This window comes from Sprattus sprattus (genome assembly GCF_963457725.1).
Source record: "Sprattus sprattus genome assembly, chromosome: 9".
NCBI lineage: Eukaryota > Metazoa > Chordata > Actinopteri > Clupeiformes > Clupeidae > Sprattus > Sprattus sprattus.
In genome coordinates this window covers 21,456,760-21,478,547 of record NC_137928.1, presented here as the reverse complement: position 1 = coordinate 21,478,547, position 21,788 = coordinate 21,456,760, and the positions used below count along the sequence as shown (strand labels likewise).

Below are 21,788 nucleotides of genomic sequence, written 5' to 3'. Positions count from 1 at the left end.
TCCAAGTTACAAAAATATCACAAAAATAAAAAGTTACAAAAATAAGAGCATCACAATCAACATATTCCCAAATCTGCCCACAATGGAATGGTTTGCAATTCTAATGCAGGTCAAGTAAGCTGTTTAAGGTCCAACAGCATGGCTGTCTCTTATCTAGAACTGGAATGGTTCTTTCAGGTGCATGTTCTGCTGCTGTAGGTCATCATGATTCCGTTATCACCTATAAACTTGGACTTGCTTAAGCCTACAAGGTCAAAGCACTTTTATACCAGACATATCACACTCACTAGACTCAGCGTGCAAGTCGGACACAGCTGCAGAAGCAATCCATCCCTTCCTTCTGTCCCAAATCAAAAAATGCATAGCATGTATTACAATAAGAAGCGTTTAACATTCCAACATTTTGGGCATTTCTGGGACAAAGCTACCTACTACAACATACATCACTGGTAAAAAAGCCGTCTGTCAAATGTGTTAATGTTAATCATCAGTTCGTAATTTCTTAACGTGTAGCCTTTGTTCTTAATTAAGTGGATAGGTTTTATTTATTTTTTAATTGCCAAGGTTACATCCAGCGAGTAGTTCCCTGCAGGATGAGTGGCTGCAGGATGTAGCATGGCTCCAAACAGATGACTGCATAGAAATGTAGTGCAATATATGTAGCACCTTTTATAGGTACAAAAAAAACCTTGTCATCCAGTTTTGGTGTGTAAAAAACGGAGAAGTGTAAAAAAAGTAAAGTGGAGAAGTGTATGCTTAATGTAACTGCTTCACAGATATCGACATAAGCATAGGGCCCCAAATCCAGGCCCAGGTCGCTGAAAAAAAATTTAGATATAAGAGGAGAAATTGTGGAACACAATGAAACAGTTTGCTTCAATAAGTACTTATTTGTCCCTTCATTCCGTGTGTTTTGTTTTGTCAGGTGTTTTGCTTTGCCCTTGTGTGTAGGCGAACTGCAAAATATGTGGTGAAGAGAGGATGCTGTGATGATTATACGTACACAGCAAGGACAGCCACTTCTGCTGGGCTGGCAAAGGCCTTCAAGGACACGGCCCTAAAAAAGATTCAAGTGTTTGTACACAGACCACATAGGCAGGCAAACGCAAACACATCACACAAGCCCCATAAAGGCTTCCTGTATTCTCAACCGTAGTTAAGCTTAATGTATAATTTATTACACTATTGAGGCCTGTCTTGACAAAATCATTTGATACTTTGGACACATCTGGTGAAGCCTATTGTTTGAAAGTAAGGCCCTTTTGTGACCCAATAACAGCATGACAAATCTATCCGGGAATGTTCTGAAAAAAAGCTGCTGATGAATCATTCATCTTTTCAACAATTATATCATACTGAAGGGAAAAACACCACTGGTGTGGTGGCTGTAATTCAAAAACTCACATTTCATTCTGAACATATAACAGTATGGACACAATTAAATATTGTAGTCATGGTCTGTCTAAGATTTCAGTCCATATCAATTCTGATTTCCCCCCCCCTTGCTAAATCACACAGATCACCATGTTAAAATTCCATTGCAGTAGGTTTTTTTTTTTTTTAACAGTGATTTCACATTCACTTGCATGTTTTGAAAATGTTACACATTTGTTGTCTTTGATCCAGCAGCAGTTGTAGGCCAAATTGGACAGTTTTGAGACAGTGTGCTAATACTGGCCTGTACCACTAGAGGGAACTCCAGAGACTGTTCTGTGACAAGTCAATGCCTCCAACGTCTTGCACTAATTGCTGGGAACCCTGGCACACAGAACAACCACGCTGATCTGTTGAAACATTTTAAGAACACTAAATGCTGTGACAAACCAACATATAATTAAAAACAGATGTTTACATTGCAATGTTGAAAAGGGGAAATATAAATTAATAAGTTAACCAACTTTTACATTTAAATTGATGTTGGCTTTAGTTTAAGTGTATTTTATGTGTTACTTTGATGTTGTAGACTTAATCAGCTCGCCTACCACAAAACTTACTTATGCTTCCGTAGCAGCATGTTTGGCTAACCAGTAGTGACTGGCAAGTGTAGGTTAGCCTGTCAGCTAGCATAATGCTCAGGTGCCAGAAGGAAAGCGTTACCATGGCAACATATTGCTGTATTGTATCACAACTGTATTACATTTGTTTGACAGTGTTTTGTGTTTATGCAAATCATGTTTGTGTATACAAATAGTGAGGCAATTCTACAACACATTGTAAAAGTCATTCCTTGAACTCCTTTGCCTCATATCTAGTCCACAGTTTTGACTTCAGCAATGTAATGAGCACCAAACAACAGACATCTATTACATTTGTTTTTATTTTAAAAAGGTCTGTATGGGAGAACATATTTTTATATCCATCTCAGCCATGAAAACAACACCCAGAGTGGATCAGGTGGAGGCAACACAAGACATTTCTGTTGGAGTTATTGTGTAATTTATTTCATTATCAATATTTACAATTCAAATACAAGTATGCATGTGATGTGGCCCACAACCCATGGAATCTACAGATCAGCAAGCAGGTTCCAAGATGGGACTCTTCCCCACGTTAATAATCATTGTACAACAGCAAGGAACATATTTACAATATTTTTTTCAATTACACATGCCTCATTTTCCATAGAGCGCACTGAAATGCAAGGTAAGCATGATATGTTTCACCAAATCTTGTTTTAAATTACAGTTAAATCCAGATGGAAATTAGCATTGTCTGTGTTGACTATATCACCCTTGTGATCTGTGAACGGACACGCAGAGTACACTCAGCCAAATAAATAGTCTCAAACCACAGCAAATTCTGTTACATTAGGTTGCTTTGTCAGGTGTAAATCAGCCCATCCATATCCAGCATTGGCCCTCAACCCCAGTCAAGAGGTAGGCACGGACTCTTTTTTTTAAAGATATGGATGTGCGCAGCATGACCTAAACAAGGCTGCCAGCATGGCAGTGCTGTACTGTACTATGGCACACTCTCTCTCCACATGCAGACGTTAAATCAGTCCCATGCCACCATGCCAGGACGGGTTCTGACGTTACTTCTGGGGTTGTGGGGAGGGGAGGGCCATGAGCAGCCTGTTGACTTCTCGGAGCTGGGCATCCAGAGTCTCTGTAGTGAGTGCCAGCTCTCCCACCTGTTGCTGCAAGCTGGTGATGGTCTCACTGAGCTCCTCCTCCTTACGGCGCGAGTTAGCAGCCTGACGGCTGTACTCCAGGACCATGCAGCCTGTTCCAATCAGGAAGATAATCGTCTCGCCTAGAAGCTCTGCCCCAAGTTCAGCTGCCGCCTCCTCATTAAGAGGCTTGATCGAGGAGCCCCGAAATCCCATGATTCTCATCTTAGTCCGCATTTCTATCCAGTGGTACACTGTAGGTGAAGGGAGTTTCAAAAATTAACAAAATACAATAACAATTGCGTTTGGGTAAATGCACATAGTTGAAATCTAACATGGATGGATAGGCCTAGGTGGATGGATGGGCTAAATATGCTACAAGCTTTCCAAATATAGCATGACTGACTGCCAATTATTCAGCATGTGGAGAAGGTGCTCTGCTATTCTAATCCCATTCACTCTTTATCAAATTCAGCGAATTGCACCTCATGTTCCTCTAGCTGTCAGCCCAATGTTTGTCATCACAAACACCTCTGGTGTTCGTACGAAGTCCTGGCCGTGGGAAACAAACTTCCTGGCTTGGACCGTGCCATAAACAACCTCAGCCAATCAACAATAATAGGTGCTTCAGGGCCACGGAAAGGAGGGTTGTGATTTGATTGGCAGTTGAGCACAAATAGCAACCTTTCACTGAACCGAATTGCGAACTACATATTTTCCTGTTACTATTGACCATTAGCAAATATTTTTATAAAATATTAGAATGGGTATTCCGTTGGAAAAAAGTATTTTTTTTGTGAGGAGAACCGCATGCATTTGAGTGAAGTTCTTTGGGAAATCAGCTTTTGGTCAGACGTTAGTAGAACTCATCAGTTCGACCGAAAGGAGGATCGTTGGCTACGGCTGACCGTCTAAAGTCAACGCTGTTAACACCTGAACCCGTGATTTCATCAGACTATTTTCTGTGGTCAATCATCACAATACAAAGTGGAGAAAGGCACTTTCAATGGCAATGCACAGGAGCTTCAATGACAAGTGCTTCCCCACCTCCAATCCATGTATATTCTCATTGGGTTGTTTTATTTGACATCATTGGGCCCACAACCCATCATTCAACGGAAAAGCCCAATACGTCAGTCGCACACAACACGGCCGTTACCCTGATTGGTTTGTCAGCACTGTCGAAAGATTTCGATTGGTTCTATATGCTGTACCATTAACGCTTAGCTTCCGTCTAGGTTATCACCACTGCTTGTCATCAAATATCTTTTTGGTTTCTCTGTCAAATATTCACTTACTTTGTGCTGGGGGACCACATATGTACGTCTTGAAAAACTCGCTTCTCCGTGCCCCTGCTTTTATTCTGTTCGCCACAGGCTTGCTCAACTGACGTACGCCCAAATAGAGCAATTTAGCGATTGGAAAGGCACCGACAACCATCTTGGCGGAAATACCTAACCGGCTGGGGCGGGACATGCGCGAGGTCAAATAACGTGATGACGTAAAATAAATATTCACGTCATGCATATGCATGAAGTAGTAGTCCCGGCACACTACTTGTGTTCGAACGCAGTGGACTATTATTATATCTGTCCTTACCGCAGACTAAATAATAAGTATGCATTGGTTATAGTATGCTCGGGAATGTGTTGGCGTATGCAATGAGTATAATCATTGATTTACCTTTACATCTGAGCCGAGTGTTCCTAAATAAAGTAATCTTAGCACTTAAATATTTTTTTCCAGCAGTCATTCTCAGTTCTTTAGATGAAACTAATTAATTTCTGATTAAACCATATTTTCTGTCGGCTTTACCCTGGCAAAGCACTTGGGAAAGGGGGGTGGGGTGGGCGCGGCACGGCGCTCACCTGAGCCAGCTGTGCAACACCTGGCTCAAATTTCTGCGGTGAGAATGTGTGGGCTGGGCCATTGCTGTTCAAAGCCATTCCTTAACTCACTGGATGGCATAGTGTTGTTAGCGCTTCAAGTGGCGGCTGATGTAAAACTCCCAGAGATAACCTACCATATATTCTTCGGGATTACTAGCAATTTAAGCGGCGGACGCGATTTCTGAGGGTAAGAGTTCTTTTTTACGATCAGACAGTTATCCTATCTTAAGTTGGTCATGGGCGATGGTACGCATAATTAGCCTAAAAGTCCACAAAGAACCGAGTAGTCTAACACATGCGTCATCAGATGTTTCAGAAATGGTTTCAGTAGTTTGACTGTGTATTTCGAAGTTGTTTCGAAGTTTAAGTGGGACTTATTTTGGTGTATGCGGCTTTTGCAAAGTCTTGAAGGAGGAGTTTTGGGGAGAGTATGCTATGGGATAATGAAAATCAGATGCTTTCTTGCTCTCGCCAACAGAAACTGCAGTTTGGGCAGGTCTTATCAAACACCGTCTGCCTAAGGAGTTGTTGCATTGCTTAACTTACTTCACGGTGCCTAAATCGGCCTAAATTCCCGGATGACACAGTGCCTGTCTCAGATGGACTCGGCATTCCGTGATAGTTAGGCTATGAAGTTAAAATACTTTTGCGCAAAATGGAATTTAGCACCGTAGGCCCACACATGAAAATATTTCAAGAGCCTATCAGAGGTTAGAGACTAGTCTCAACTATTGTGTCGGTATGATGAAATGAACAACGACGATTTATTGACATAATGAGTTTTTTAAACATGGCAAATTGCAAAGCAAACAGCCTACAACAGAAATATCACGTGATATTGCACTCATAAACACATGTTTCCCTTCCTACAACACTGAATTGATGTTCAAATTGAATGTACAGTTTTGAAAGCGTAACTATATAGACCTACTGTTAAATCCTAGAACCTAGAAGTTACAGCGTTTGAGATGACATACAACTGAGTTAAAAGTGGTGCTTTTGAATAGCAGATATCCACATCCACAATGTAGCAGCCATGTGGAACAGGATAATTGTCAAGAACTGTATAGATAACACAAATAATAATAGTGTTTATGTCAGGGTATTGGCCCTTCCCAGAGAAAAACGTGTGTAAATTAACTTTAATATAGTTGAATGGATGACCATTCAGATTAGTTCTACACTGAGGAATAATTGCACTATACTGTGCTTTTTTCAAAGATTACATTTTTAGGCTACCCTGTAGTTCCAAACCTGGAGCTCGCAGACTCACCAAGATGTATCAAATAAAGTAAATAAACATGAACATGATTTTGATAGATCTACTGCTGAAAGGATGTTTGTTGATGTACTGCTCTGAAACAGTGAAAGTGTTGCCTGTCAACATGCTTGTCACTTCTGTAGTTTGAGTGTTGTATGGGACATCCAGATCATCATGCGGACTGACTTAATAACACTAAGACTGTTCTAACCAGTTGAGCAGCCCAGCATTTATAGTTCCTTTCTCCTGTTAGAACCTATACTTCAGTGTGCACTGCACTTCCTTATTAAGTCAGTTTCTCTATAGCTACTACTTTATTGTCGGCACACAGATACATATATAGGTTTGTATTGTAGGTTTATGGAAGAGTTCACACACTGTGATTTTATTATTTTACATAGCTAAGTTGTATTGGATTCTTCCCTATGCATATTCACATTGTTTTATGGTTGCACTTCCTTCCTAGCCTGACGATGTCATACTCATAATTCTAGTCAGAATATGAGTCTGAAACTGAACCATTGGGCTGTGATTATGGGGCGTGTTTCAACGAACCAGGAAAGAAAATTCCTCTTCGCTGAATTGGATACCTAGAACCAATCAGAGCAACGTAGTATTACCATCTGATAGATTAAACTTTTACCTGATCCTGTAGGAAGGACAGCAAAAACATATTTTCAATCGACAAATGCCTTGATCGCGTTTCTCTGTTCCTCTTTCAAAATGAATGCGCTGTCAATATCTGTTGAGATATGCCTGCTCACGTTACTTAATTAGCACTCAAGGCTAGAAGCTACCATTTGTTTCAATGTTTTTTTTTGTCTATGCGTTAGCATAACCTATCAATAATGGTCTAGAGTGCTTCAGTTAAGACCTACAATCCTCGGCAACATTCCGTTTGCACATACACAACTAACCGAGTCAATGTAGACATAAAAAAGTCGTGTAGATAGCTTAAATCATATCAAATATGTCCCACTAAGCTCTCGAGACGGCGCCATCTTTGTTCAATGTATATTCTATCAATCTAATCAACTCAAGCGTTGGTTGGTCATCTGTCCATCAATGTATAAAGCCCGCCCTTACAATTTGATTGTTCAGATCAATTTTCTGAGACGTTTAATCTCTCCCAACTAGCTCAATTCCAGACTGAATCTCCCAGACCAAAAATTTTGTGGGCGGAGTTCAGGCTGGTATCCAGGCTACTTCCTTCCATTTTCAAAGCAGAAACTGATTAGAATGCTTGTGTTCCATGTAAGTCTCCAAGAGCTGTCAAGTTGTCATGTTGGAGATAGCTGAGAGATTCCTCACATTCAAGTCGAGGAGGACTGGTGATTAGAGCAGTCTTCCAGTGGGTCTTTTGATATGCAATTAATGAAGTAATAGCTAAATGTGCAGAGTTTAGTTACTTACAAAACAGGATTTATTTGGCATTATTGAAAAACGGTGATTCATTTGCTTGTGCTATGTTTGGCCAAGAAGGTCCGCATGAGGGTGTATGCGATAAGGAAGATGATGATGATAATACATTTTTTTGCTTCCTAATTATTATACTTTCTCAGCACACCTCATTTTCTCTGGGGCTCTGCCAAAGCCAAGCTTTGTTATTTGGCATGGCATGGAGTTAAGTGTGTGTGTGTGTGTGTCTGGACATGCATGCCTTCCTTTAGTTTTAGCATGGGTGTGTGATCAACCGGATATTTTTAGGACCGTCAGTGGAGGAGTCAGCCTCTCAAAAGAAGACTTAAGCCTGTGTAAGTGCTTCTTTGGGAAAGGAAACGATGTTTATTTTGGCTACAGATTTATGGTTAAAGTTAGGAAAGGTTACGCATAGGACACTCATAATCATGTTTGGTGGAGTTGCTACAGTTTCTTTAAATTAATACAGAGATCAAAGTAGATTTGTCTTGAACCCTTGTTTTCTGTCTAACAGAAATGTAACCTTACTTGTACCATTTGCTGTGCAATTATGGGCCTTATTTTTGTCACACAAGGTACTGGGCACGTGCACATACTCTATATTGAAAGTTGGGATGAGGATAATCAATATAAGATATAAACGCACAAGAGCTAAAGCAATATTAGGTCTGGTTGGGATGGATTAAGCCGGATATAGGTTTGAGGGTGTGATGATTGTTTCTAAAGCTACTAAAGTCATAAACAAAAATATCCCCGAATTGGGCTTTACATGTTATAAAAAGTAGTGTTTTGGAAGAGAATGAGTATGGGATTAGCAAGAGAAAGAGGTGCATTATGAAATGAGTATATTCTTACTGTCAAGAGACGTCTGAGACTGCCACGGGACAGTTGTGGAATGTTCTCGGCCATTGGCTGCAGCCCCGGATGCTAACTGACTGTTGTGTGGCAATGGCAAAGTGTTTTTGTTCGATTTTGTTTAGTTTTTTGTTGTTTCGATCAAATATTACAACTAAAACTATGCCTGATTACATAATGACAAGTAATGACGAATGAAAAGAAATACACTTTTATCAGGACAAGCGCTGTCCTTTTCCACCATTGATAGGCCTTTTAAAATGATAAGTGTGTTCCCAAGGTCAGCACTAGCTATTTATAGATACTCACTCTCCTGGGTGGAACACTTTCAATTGATAGAAACTCACTCTCCTGAACCCTTTCAATTGATAGAAACTCACTCTCCTGAACACTTTCAATTGATAGAAACTCACCCTCCTGAACACTTTCAATTGATAGAAACTCACCCTCCCGGCTGGAACACTTTCCTTGACTGGAAAATCAGCGCATATTTTACAACCAGTCAGGTTTTACACAAGTAGGTGCAAGCCTGAAAGAAACTTGTTTATCTTTGTGATGATAGACATGAATAGAATAGAAGGCTAATAAAATCAGATCGGTATTTAAAATCTTGCTTCCTAAGAAATCCACATTAGAGCTAGATAATTTAAGACAAAACAATTGCAGTAATCCAACCATTAGTAAGTACATCTGTTAACTCTCACCCCTGCCAATGTTTAAACCCATATGCATATGAGAGAAAGGTATTCGAACAGAAAACAAATTATGTTTATTCCATTCCATCCAACGTTTGAACAGATGAGATTTTTTTCTGAGGATTCACTTTTTGTTAAACAAGCTTACAAACTTGTATAAAGAGTCATCTATTAGACTGTGTTGGAAGACCCATTTTGTGGGATTTGAAAACCTACCTATTCTGAGAACTTAATTGGCAAGTCTCCACATTAGAGACAAGGCAGGCATTTCTTGGAAAATTCTAAGAAAAGTAGTTGTGTGAAAAGCTATGGTGAACTTGCACTCCATTTCGAGCTGGTGTGGTGTGAGATTAACAACCTTGATGACTCAGTGGTCTCAGTAAGGGCAGTGTTTGTTGGCGTTCCATGTAACCAACTGATAAGGCCCAGGCCTTTGCCTCCCTGTTGGGAGGGGTGTGGAATGCAAGCCTGGGCCGTCACTCATGTGTCACACACAGGTACACTCCTCTCCTACCTAAATCTGCCTCGCTTAGTAACCGACAGTAGTAACGTGTGGCTTTTTTGTGGTTACTGAAAGCATGATCAAATCACACAACATTTTACTTATTAGTTAATTTGAATGAGGCATATTTTATAAATATTCATAGTTTGGGTATTTGGTATTTTTATTAGTATTTTTATTATTGATAACATGGCTATAACTTTATATATAGTTATACTACATAAATATAACTATAATGTAATGTGACTTCAAAAGATGCTCATGGAAATTGATCTGGCTGTTTTTTTTAGACTATAAGGCTCACAGTAATGTGGATACAGTAGAAAATGGGTTGGAATAATCATGATTCATATGCTGGTTTATGTCTTTTTCAGATAGATCTTTAAGTGACTTGGATGAACAAAGTAAAGAATTAGGTAGGAATAGATGGACTAATGTAGTGTCTGTGTGTCGGTGAGAGTAGCAGATTGACCTTTGAGTTCACTCAGACATTACGTGTCTATCAGATGAGTCGTCTAATTTATTTAACCAATGGTGAAAGTCTGTGAAATAGTGATGATCGTATACAAAGCCTAAAAGTGTATTACTCAGTCTCTCAGACATCTGGGTGTAGACAGTAGAATTACATCATCGTCTCCTTCAGCGCTGAGTCAATGTGTCGATACAATAACAGGTGGCATCTGATGACAGGGTATGGGCTGAACCTTTGCTCAGAGTTCCTGCACCCCCTCACCCATCCCATTAACTCCTTTTCACACTCCCTCAGAGAGATTCATTCATGTGGATGAATCAGAGAGCCGAATAGATACAATACATTGGAACATTTAAGGAAAAAAAGTTCTACAAACACATACTTTCCAGACGAGATTAGAACAAGTATTTCCTCAAGGGCACAATGGCAGAAGGTGTAGTAGAAATAAAACTATTGTGTGCCTTGTAGGCTAATCTGTGTCTGTATGTAAAAAAAAGTCTAGAGGCTGGATAGAAAGTACAATGTGACTGTTCTCAGCAGGTTAATTGATGTCTGTCTTCCTGTCTAAGGTGGTGTGAGGGAACCAGAGGTCAGCTGTCACTATCAACAGCCATGGCTTCACAGGCCAGCTATGGCAGCAGTATGCTGTGTGAGTGCTTGCCACATATATTACTATATTTCAGTGTCTTGTGCAGGTGTTGGAAGCTGAGAGTGTGTGTGTGTGTGTGTGTGTGTGTGTGTGTGTGTGTGTGTGTGTGTGTGTTTTTGTGTCTGTGTGTGTGCGTGCGCGTGCATGCAAGTGCGTGCACGCGCGTGTGTGTGTATGGTATATTATTTATTTAATATTAATTCATTTATTCATTCATTTATTTAATATTACTGAGACATTAATCCTGACAAGACTCTTTACATTGATGGACTTGTACAATGACCAGTTTTGTTAACCTGTAAAATATCTATGTTTGTATAGTCCAGAATATGAATGAAGAATTGAATGCATCACTTGCCACTGCTGATGAACTATCTCGTGAATTTGACTCCCTGATGAAGGAGTGTGCCCCCAATTCAAACAAGCCAGAGGTACCACATCGTCATTTCTTTTTGTTTTTTAAATCAATATTAAACAGCTGATACAACTCTTAATCTCCTTTTAAAAGTCACCCTGTAATAATATTGTCCTGTTCTCTTCTCAAACAATGACCACTAAGATTTAGTCTTCATGTACTGAATGTTATTTCTTCCCCAGCCGCCCAGTGAGCTGAACCAAAGGATCCGTATCAACAGCAGAAGCCCTTTGCCTCCCTCTTCAGACCAGGAGGGGTCAGGAGGGAGCAGCAGCAGCACTGCCAGCTCCTCAGCCTACATGCCCACTGTTACCACCCGCAGGCCTGGGCCAAGCGATGGGGACCTGATCATCTCGGACAGGTTTACCCCGTCAGACCCCCCTCCGGTCCAACGGGATCAACTCGCCTCCAACTATGTCCCCCGTGGTCAGCTAACCCCTCCATTCCATTCCCCCCACACCCAGAGGCGTCATGCCCCCTCCCCTAGAGTAAGCTCCCCCCAAATCCAGAGGCGTCATTCCCCCTCCCGTAGAGTAAGCTCCGACCACAGCCCTCGTGGGTCTCTGACATACAGTCCTGCATCAAATCCTGGAACGCCTACATATGATCTGTCTCCTGGTATGATACTGCTTCCCACCCCCTCTTTGGACCCTACCCACATGGGGCGTCTATCACCACGCAGGAGCACCTCCCCTCAGCCCTTCACCCAATCAGCTGCTAGCACTCTGCCCCGGAACTTTATGCACTTTAAACAAACAGGTAATTAAGCACTTTGCCTTGAGAGTTTCCTAAATTTGCGCATGCCAATATCTGTGTTTTCTTTTAGGGTTGATCACTGTTTTTGCCTTCTTTGTAAAAATGTGGAAAACAACTTTGCCTTCTCTTTGTCTCTTCTCATCAGATGAGTCTGCGCAGAGACCCAAGATCCATGGCAACTGGAATGAATCAGACCTTGATGTTTCATATGAGAGAAAACCTAATCACACTTATGAGAGTAAGTTGTTTTTAGTCCTTTTACCTTAAACTAGGTTAGCAAATCCTAGAGTAAAACTAGCCTGCACTTGAATAACAGTTTAACAAAATATGTTGGCTTATCTCCAGCCTCACCGTATCTCTTATCTAAATATTATTATAAACACGCATTATCTATCCTTACGTTATCACTATCATATGCTTCCAAAGCTTTGTAACGATCTGCACTGACATGCTCTGAACATTTCAGAGACTGATTGGCGCAGGCCCTCTCTACCCAAAGGCAACTGGACAGAGTCCAACCTGGATGGCCCTCCCCCTGCATCCAGAAAGGTGTGTGAACCTGCCCCTGCTCCTGCTCCTGTCTGTCTTTGTTTGCTTGCTCCTGTAACAGAGCCACTGTGTACCTACTGTTGGCTTTTGGTTCGTGTTCCTGTCCCGAGGTTGTCTGGGAATTCCCTGCCCCTTCACTGCATTCCATTTGTTCAGTTGGTCTGGCCAACTCTCAACGGCGCTCCACTTTAGCCACCTGATTGGACAGTCCTTTAACCAATCAGACCAACGATACTATACAACGATACAACGATCGGTAATAAAGCAACCACATATTTTTTCTGTATGAATTGTTCCAGGGCAAGTTTCTGTTCTGTTTTCAAAGAAAACTTGCCTTATCGAAGTTTTGCGGTGCTTCGGCGGCCACCATGTCCAATGTTTAAAAACTCTCCGTGCAGTAGATTTTGTAACGTAGCCGTGGTAAGTTTAAATCCGCCAATGGCGCGCCAGGTAGCCAAAAGCCAGTTTGTGATTGGCTCCAAGGATTCTGGAAATCTTGAAATGAACGGGTATGCAAACTTGGCCAGACCCAGTTCTGAGGCTAAATCAATTTGGCCGGAAGAAGTGGGGTGGGACTTCCCAGACTAGTCCCGAGGCACATTTTTCATCAAATACAAATCAGGTTTTTCTCCCGCAACTGAAAGTGTAAAAAAACACATTCAAGCCTGCAGCCCAATCACAACCTTGGGGATATCCTTTACCAACCTCACTTTTACTCATGTTACATTGCTTATTAATTTGCACACCATGCTATTTGACCTTATTACGCCTGTAGGCTATATAAATCATCCATGTTCATTCTATGCAGTTTGCAATTTTGTGTACTTGTAGGTTGTGAAAGGTCATGGAAAAGTGTTGAAATATAATGGACTCGCCTCCGCCTCATCCAATACATCCATACAAAGGGACACCTTGAAGGCTGTTATCCCTTATGTCATAAAAGGCTGTTCTAAGTTTGTTCAGCGGTTGACCAAAGATCCTGTTAATTAACTCAAATTCTGCAAGTCCGTCTGCGTTTTCTGCATCAGGCCCTAATATGCATTCTTTCACAAAGAAGTTTTGTAGGGTTGTGGAAATCACATTGTTGTTTTTGAAGATTTATGTAGTTGTGTTGTCACAGTAATTGAATGATATTTAAGCAATAAGGTTCGAGAGGCAGTACTGTATCGTCAATAATGTACTTGTTCGAGGGAGTTGTTAGGCCCGACGCGCAGCGGAGTAGTCCCCCTTTGTGTGGCTGTTGCTATGCAACAGACAAATAGCATTGGGATCTTCACGTCTGTTAGCCTAGCACAAAAGCTACGTGTGTTTCAATGGAGTTTTGGTCTAGCGTTAGCAGTCACCTACAAATAATATTCGAGACTTTCAGTAAAGACTTACAATACTCTGCAACATTCGTGTAGCACAGAAACAACTAACCGAGTCAATGTAGACATATAAAAAGTCGTGTAGATAGCTTAATTCACATGAAACATTCCCCACTACATTCCCCACAACACGCCGCCATCTTGGTTAGAAATTTCTTTTTGAGTGCGCACTGATATGGAACGCTCAGGTAGATGAAAACAGGTTGTACAGTTACTATATCGTTGATTAAGGCACACCCCGGAACTAACTCTCAGAATGGTGGATTCCATCTACCCGTGTTATAATTCCATCTACCCGTGTTATAATGTTGATTATATAACAACATGTAACACAAAGCAGTGTCTGGAAGATACCAAATCTCTGCCAATCCATGATACTGATGCATCCATTGGTGTATTGCTAGTGTGGGTAGTCTCAGAAACACTGAATTAATGTATATTTTTTCAAACACCTTTTGAAATCTAGAAATCAAAGAAACGGGGTGTTAACTGCATGGAAAACTGATTAAATGTTCCATGATGTGTGATGACTATGTAGAAATGTATACAGTGTAGTATATTGTCAAGCACAATATTATATTGATACAGCAGTGCCAAGTATCACAGTATTTCTTCATTTAATATTATGATTTTGGTACGTATGGCTGCTCTAATAATATTGCTTCACAAGATGGCACAAGACCTTATCATTCTCTTGCGCCTCAGGAAAGTAAGTCAGAGGCAAACACACCGCGCCAAGATGGCTGCAGGACCCCCAGTATGCCAAATGTAATATAGTGGAGAAATGAATCCTTAAATATTGCAGAATCAAATCGCAATACTTGCTGTAGCACAAGATGTAAATAAACGCAATCAGATCACATTTTGGCCCAAATATTATGATAGTACAATATAGTCACCTCTTCGGCAGTAAGCACCCTAAATAGAAATGTCATATCTGTCCTTTCCCTTGGCATGTTGTTCACTGCTGACCTGTCCCTTGGCATGTTGTTCACTGCTGACCTGTCCCTTGGCATGTTGTGAAATGACCGCCCTTCACTGCTGTCCTTATCTTGTTCTTTCTGTAGGACCATATCAGTCGTCAGTTGCAGTCACATCACAGCTCTTTGCCAAGAAACACTCACATATCCGTTGCCCCTGACCAGCCAATCATATCACGCATCTCCATACCACCCTCAATACCAAAAGTGCGGCAGCATAGGCCTATCCCGCTGTCAGTCATAATGAGGCTTCAGAACCCTCATTCTGCTGCCAGGACCCATTACCCAAGAGTCACTGGGCCAGAGGGGGACCCAGCCTTCTACTTCCAGCACCTCCCCACCAGAGACTTCCAGCACTATTACCGTCCACAAGAGCTCCCGCAGCCAACCTACTATGGTGAAGGTAGAGGCACAATTACAGTAGATAATAGTTACACATGCATGGTCCTTCTAGCATAGTCTGTAAAATGGTGTTTAGGGTAGAATTTAGGGCCTGCTACAATTCCAAGGTTCTAGTTATATAATTTATTCAGACATCTTCCATACTCTGATAGAAGTAGAAACGGGTGTTTTCCAAGTTATTAACAACTGACCATCTCCTGCTCTCTCTATGTAGAGCTGAAACCATATGAAGTGGACTCTGAACTGGAAAACCTGGACCCTTTGGCAGGAGCCTCTTATTCCAAATATGATGGTCCAGTGCATTATGCTGGGCAGGAGCCTGAGACTTCAAGGTTAGTTCGGGCCCCTCGGCCACTCAGTCCCACACGCCTGCAGCCTGTGCTGGCCCCGCAGAATCAACCAGTACCCGCCCTGGAGGAGCTGCTACGCATCCGAGGCATGATCCCCAGAGCACTGAAGCGCCGTGGCTCAGTGGAGCAGTCCCAACCCATGAAGAAGAGCCTAGTCATTCAGCCAAACCAGTACAAGCAGATGATCAACAATCTGTTCCACAAGAAGGGCCTCCATATCAAGGGGGAACCAGGGAGTGACTACAGCAGCTCTTCAGATGGAGAGGAAAACCTATCCCCCCGCACATCAAACACTGCCCCTGTTCCAAACATCTCAGTCACTCCTGAGAACAAGGTAACCACTGGCACTTGGCTTTACACTAACCAATATTGGCACTAAGGTCCAGCTGTTGCCTTCATACAATTAATACAAAATGAACAAGGTAACCATGGAGAACAGATGGCTCCTGGTTAAGGTATGGCATGCTTTGCTTTCTGTAGGAAGGTCATTGGCATTGGTTTCTCATGAGGTGATACAGGCAACAGTGAACAAGTGTGAAAGCCCAGACATAGAAGTTCAATTCATCACCTCCAACAGCTGGCAGATTTTAGCAACTGCTAGCGGTGAATTTGTCAGCTCCTCTGTCTAAACTGATGTGAGTTGTTGAATGTAAACCTGATTAAACTCCGCAGTGGGGGCTAGGTTGCTTGGGCTCTTAGTTCTAGTCACAGGACTGCATAAGCATCTCCCATTTTCATGATTTTTTAGCACTTTTGTAAATAAAGGCAAAACTTGGATCTTTGAGTCCATGCCAGTGAATCTAACATTGGGATTAATGACCCAACTCTTCCCTACCCTATAGACAATGGCAGTGGTTCCAGCTATGAAAAACTGTGACAGAAAAGTTAACTAGTTACTTGCTTCAAATGGCCTTTAGTTGTGAAGTGTGATCACTTTTATAAGCTGCAGTGACAAACTGTGACAGAAAAGTTAACTAGTTACTTGCTTCAAATGGCCTTTAGTTGTGAAGTGTGATCACTTTTATAAGCTGCAGTGACAAGTTACAGCATCCCTTACAAGTTACAGCATCTGTCACACTGTCTGTCACCTAAAGAAATTCATCCTGGTTCAGTCTTGGTACAAGCTCTCTTTGCCTCCCTCCCGCTCAGGGTCTAAACTCCATCTTGAGGCGGAAGAGCCAGAAGAGCTCCGGCCGGCACGCTCGCCTCAGCCCCCTAGTGCTGCTGCTGGACGGTGCTCTGGTGGGGGAGCTGGACACTGTGCAGAGAGCTGTGCAAGAGGTATCATGCAGGCATGCACACACGCACGCACGTACATTCACACCTACACACGCATGCACACATGCATGCAAACACACACACATACACACACAAGCACGCACACACACACATACACGAACACAGAGATACACGCACACACGCACGCACATACACACACACACACGCACGCACACATGCATGCAAACACACACACGCACATACACATACACACACAAGCACGCACACACACACACACAAGCACACACACAAACACACACATAGATATACACGCACGCATGCACACATGCACACATCCACACATGCACACACGCACATACACACAAAGGCACGCATACACACACACACATACACACACGCACACATACACACACGCACGCACATACACACACGCACGCACACACACGCACTCATACACACACAAGCACGCACACACACACATACACACACGCGCATTGCAGACGCAGACACACAAATTCATCTGAGCAGACTCAACTGATGTGCTTGCCATATTCAGAAGACAGACAACAGAATGTGTGTTGAATTTGTGTTTGTGTGTCTGTTTTTTTCCTTTTCTTGTCTGAGCAGATGAGCAACCCCAGTCAACCAAATGACGAAGGCATCACCGCTCTACATAATGCCATCTGTGGAGGCCACTATGCAGTTGTTGACTTCCTGGTACGGATTGGAGCTAATGTTAGTGCACCTGACAGCCATGGCTGGTAAGTCTCTCAGTCTAAATGTATTCAAGAAATGTGTGTGTGTGTGTGTGTGTGTGTGTGTCTCTGTGTGTGTGTTTGTGTGTGTCTGTGTCTGGGTGTCTGGGTGTGTCTGTGTGTCTGTCACAAGACCAAAAGGCTTGTATTTGTTTTTTTATCATCTCCCACTGTATTTGTGCCTGATGTGACAGTTTGGTATTGGTTCAAATGAACAGACCATGATCCTCTGACCACCATACTTGCAGGCATTCCCGCTCATATTTCACAAATTGGTCTGTTTTAGCCAATTATCTCAAATAATTAATTTTGCGCTAGACTGCCTGTTAAGCCTATAAGACCTCAAACAGCCTAGGATTGCACATGAGAGGCCAATGCAATGACCCAGCTGGTTTAGTTATATATCCCACTGTCAACGGGATGAAAGGTGGAACTGAGACCTGAAAGGACCTTAACAAGCAGCTTACCTTTAGGAAGTGCTGTGTTTGGTACAAGCGGTGGATCTGAAGATCAGAAACTAAACAATATTTGATATTGGTCTAATTTTTTAGCTAGTATGAATTGTTTTGAAAACATTGAAATCACGTCAGTTCATGTCGTTTTAGGTTTTGCACCATATACATAGATGCGTGTAAAAAGGTAATACATCGGATCAAGTTGAAGAATGACGTGGTTCATAACTCTTTGTTTGGTACATGTCTCTACATTTACATGGGACATTTTGCAGATCTTACATTCCAAATTAAATAGCTAAAATGTTCTATTCACAATTAAAATTCACGATCAACTGTGCATTAACAAATAATTCAGAATGACTGTTTGGACTGTGCAATGAAAGGTGTAACTGGTCTTTTCAACCCGATTTAATTTTCATTCGGATTGGGGTAGTTTATTTCAATTAAGGTGTTGACATGGAAATGTATGGTGTGTATGGGTCATTCCACAATATCTTGCCTAATCCTAGGGTTTCCATGACAATATCATACCAAAACTTCGATGCACGTTGTGTGGCCATGCTAGAATACAAATGCATTTCAGTAATGAATGAGTCAGGTTCTTTAACTTGTCTGAAGTACTGAGTTGAACTGTTCGCATATATTATTAATCTATTCAAATTACATATGTGTTATGATGTTTTTTCTGCAGTAGTTATTTAAAAAGTGCTTGATGTCATCTAAACTAGATATGGGTGATTATTTAAAATTATTCCCGTTTGGAAATGTAACATGGATGTACAGTTTTATGAGTGTTTGATCTGTGGTGTGCACTTGTTTTTTTCCACTTCGTTAATAGTATCCCCTTGTGCTGTGATATGAGGGTGTGAATTGAAGGTATACACTTGTGTGTGTGTGTGTGTGTGTGTGTGTGTGTGTGTGTGTGTGTGTGTGCGCCCTGGCAGGACCCCACTGCACTGTGCAGCCTCCTGTAACGATAAGACCTTGTGTGAGTACCTGGTGCGGAGTGGGGCAGCTGTGATGGCAGTGACGGAGAGCGATGAGGCTACTGCTGCTCAGAAGTGTGACCCCTATGCTCAAGGCTATGAAGAGTGTGAGAACTTCCTCAGAGGTGAGGGGCTGCACACTCACCATTTACATGTGTAAAACATGCTAGATAGCATGATACGACCTGAGTAAGGCAGAAACATGTGTAAAACATGCTAGATATCATGATATCAAATCAAACTTTATTTGTAGGGCGCAGACACTTGTAAAGTCACACAGATTTTCCAGAGATAAATAGACAGGAAATAACGTACTTATCACACTGACACCGTAAAGCACTGCTTAGCACGGTTATTGCATTGTTCATTGAATGTCATAATTGTGACGAGGAAAAGCTTATTCTCTAATAAAAAAAGTGATTTGAGACTCTGAGTAGCAAACTCAAATGTTTTAAAAATCGAGATGCATCGATAATCGTTTTAATGGTTTAGAATCGAATCGTTGACCTTTGAATCGGAATCGAATCGTGAGGTGCCAAGAGATTCCCACCCCTACTAGATAGCATGAATGATATGACCTAAGTAAGGTATTTACATGTGTAAAACATGCTAGATAGCAAGATATGAGCTAAGTATTAATTTTTTTTGTCTACAGAATTATGTGGTTTATGTAACTTAATTTAAGTAGCTGCTGTTTTAATGGGCTTATGTGTTGTCCCTTTTAATGTATATGTGTAAACATTAGTGTACTGGTCATCGGGCATATAGGGACACTACCCTGTGGGCTGCCACATCTGTGGACCAGTAGATCATCACAACAAAATCTGTTTTTAATAGCCCTGTCTGTCTCATTACTTGCCCTCTGGCTGGTGTTAGTGGACAAACCCAGAGACATTTTTCTTTCCTAGTACACCTATTCATGGAAGGGAAACAAACTCATGAAAATCTTTTCACATGCAATTTACTAATTGTGTGTGTGTGTGTGTGTGTGTGTGTGTCTGTGTGCGTGCCTAACTCCATTCAGGCGTGGAATGCGCCATGGGTGTGGAGAACAGCGGTGTGCTGTATGCCCTGTGGGGCCTCTCAGCGCAGGCCTCCGATGAGGTGAGCTTCAGAGAAGGAGACATGGTGACCATCCTGCAGAAGCCTGAGGGGGTGGACTGGTGGTGGGCATCGCTCTGTGGTAGAGAGGGCTTTGTGCCCAACAACTACTTTGGGGTAAGGATGGAACACACAGATAACAAAGTGCAGAGTCTGATCTCCGCCTTTCTCAGCCTCTGCCTGGTGGCAGGTTTAGCAGCTTTATACATTTGCTTAATCATGTCACAACACATGAAATTATGCAAATTACAGCAAAAGCTCGCAGCCGTGTTTACTGTTCCTGTTTTCAGACAGTTTTTCTGAAATTTGAACTTTATTTCTCTCTCTTTTTTTCCCTCAGCTTTTCCCAAAGGTCCGTCCTAAGACTCTATGCTAGACTACAACACTTCCTCCACATTTTCACTGAGGAAAACCATACATTATCTTGAATGGACATTAATATAAAATGATACAAGCGTCTAATGACTGTAGTTATATGTGTGTGGTATTCAATTTTATACATTTTAATTATTGTAATTTGTAACTATGACACACACAATCCAACCAATCATGCCTACTCACCATGAAAATAAGTACCATTGAACATATGAGGACTTCATTCTAACAGCTTTTTTTAGCCATTGTGTAGTCATATTTTGTCATGCTTCAAATGTAATAGGAAGGCTAATTCACTGCCATTTTTACTTTTCACTGGCTTTTTCGCTGGCACTACACTTACATTCAGCTGTGTGTGAAGCAGGTAATGTGCTAAAGCGCAGAATGCGTCATCAAGAACTAGCAGAGAGTAGGGGCTTCTCTCTTATCAGCTGATCTTAGATCCGTCTGTACTGCTGAAACCAGTGTTTTCCATCGAGGCCTATGTGGTATAAGTAGTATATGTTCATTGGACTCTGTGGAAATTCAGCCAGTTATGAAATCTGTCAGACACCACTATCAGTCAGTAGTGTCATTTTAGACTTTTTTTTCAGATGTTTTAACAGTTTTTTTTGTTTTTGTGTATTTGTATTGTGAACAAGTGCAGTGATAATGTTCATTCACTGTAAATCCTGAACCTTTTATTGAAGGGGCACGCATATTTCATTTTGCAACATTTGACAAAAATCATTTTGAGTCATAAGATGGTTACATTTAGCTCCTAGTTGGAGATCTTTAGTCTTTGCTTTGCATATTTATGCATTTTGCTGCTTGCTAGCTTAAGGCTCCAAAAAGAAGATTTAAGCTGCGCACAGTCACTGGTACTGCAGGCAGTGGTACTACTGAAAGGGAGAAAGAAGAGGGACGTGCTTGTAAGCAGACTGAAGCCACATGTAGTAACTGCCATATATCCATATATCAAGAGATGGGGGGGAGAGGAGGAGGGAAAGGCAGGTCCCTGGCAGCCTAGGCCTAAAACAGCATAACCAAGGGATGGTGCACACTGGTCCAATACCGTCACAAGGGGGCGAGCTAGAGCTGACAATATCCAAATACTCATGGCAGGCCAGTCAGTCAGCAATGCAGGAGTGAAAACAATAAGCCCACCATGAGTGCCAGATTACCATACCTGTGGGATGTACTAAAAAGGAAAACAACTGCAGTC

General features: G+C 41.8%; 2 protein-coding genes across 2 annotated transcripts; one reads left to right on the top strand and one right to left on the bottom strand.

The window, feature by feature from the left end:
* Window positions 1–2,354: 2,354 nt before the first annotated feature.
* Window positions 2,355–4,561, bottom strand: opa3 (outer mitochondrial membrane lipid metabolism regulator OPA3). Its single transcript, XM_080845175.1, has 2 exons — window positions 4,411–4,561; window positions 2,355–3,366 (listed from the first exon to the last, which is right to left on the bottom strand). Exons 1-2 carry the CDS (start codon window positions 4,550–4,552, stop codon window positions 3,035–3,037), a joined length of 474 nt encoding a protein of 157 aa, XP_080701301.1. The 5' UTR covers window positions 4,553–4,561; the 3' UTR covers window positions 2,355–3,034.
* A 6,221-nt stretch (window positions 4,562–10,782) lies between these two features.
* Window positions 10,783–20,646, top strand: ppp1r13l (protein phosphatase 1, regulatory subunit 13 like). The gene is made up of 12 exons (XM_080844460.1): window positions 10,783–10,854; window positions 11,176–11,285; window positions 11,452–12,028; window positions 12,171–12,263; window positions 12,492–12,574; window positions 15,009–15,324; window positions 15,538–16,007; window positions 16,823–16,954; window positions 17,540–17,673; window positions 19,067–19,233; window positions 20,133–20,326; window positions 20,550–20,646. Exons 1-12 carry the CDS (start codon window positions 10,818–10,820, stop codon window positions 20,583–20,585), a joined length of 2,349 nt encoding a protein of 782 aa, XP_080700586.1. The 5' UTR covers window positions 10,783–10,817; the 3' UTR covers window positions 20,586–20,646.
* Window positions 20,647–21,788: the final 1,142 nt, after the last annotated feature.

Excerpts from the sequence above, each read along its gene's own strand:
- opa3 (XM_080845175.1), bottom strand. The coding sequence starts at position 4,552 with ATGGTTGTCGGTGCCTTTCCAATCGCTAAATTGCTCTATTTGGGCGTA. Across the intron at positions 3,367-4,410 it reads ATGTGGTCCCCCAGCACAAA|TGTACCACTGGATAGAAATG; the intron begins GTAAGTGAATAT and ends CTTCACCTACAG.
- ppp1r13l (XM_080844460.1), top strand. The coding sequence starts at position 10,818 with ATGGCTTCACAGGCCAGCTATGGCAGCAGTATGCTGT. Across the intron at positions 12,264-12,491 it reads ACCTAATCACACTTATGAGA|AGACTGATTGGCGCAGGCCC; the intron begins GTAAGTTGTTTT and ends TGAACATTTCAG. Across the intron at positions 16,008-16,822 it reads CAGTCACTCCTGAGAACAAG|GGTCTAAACTCCATCTTGAG; the intron begins GTAACCACTGGC and ends CCTCCCGCTCAG.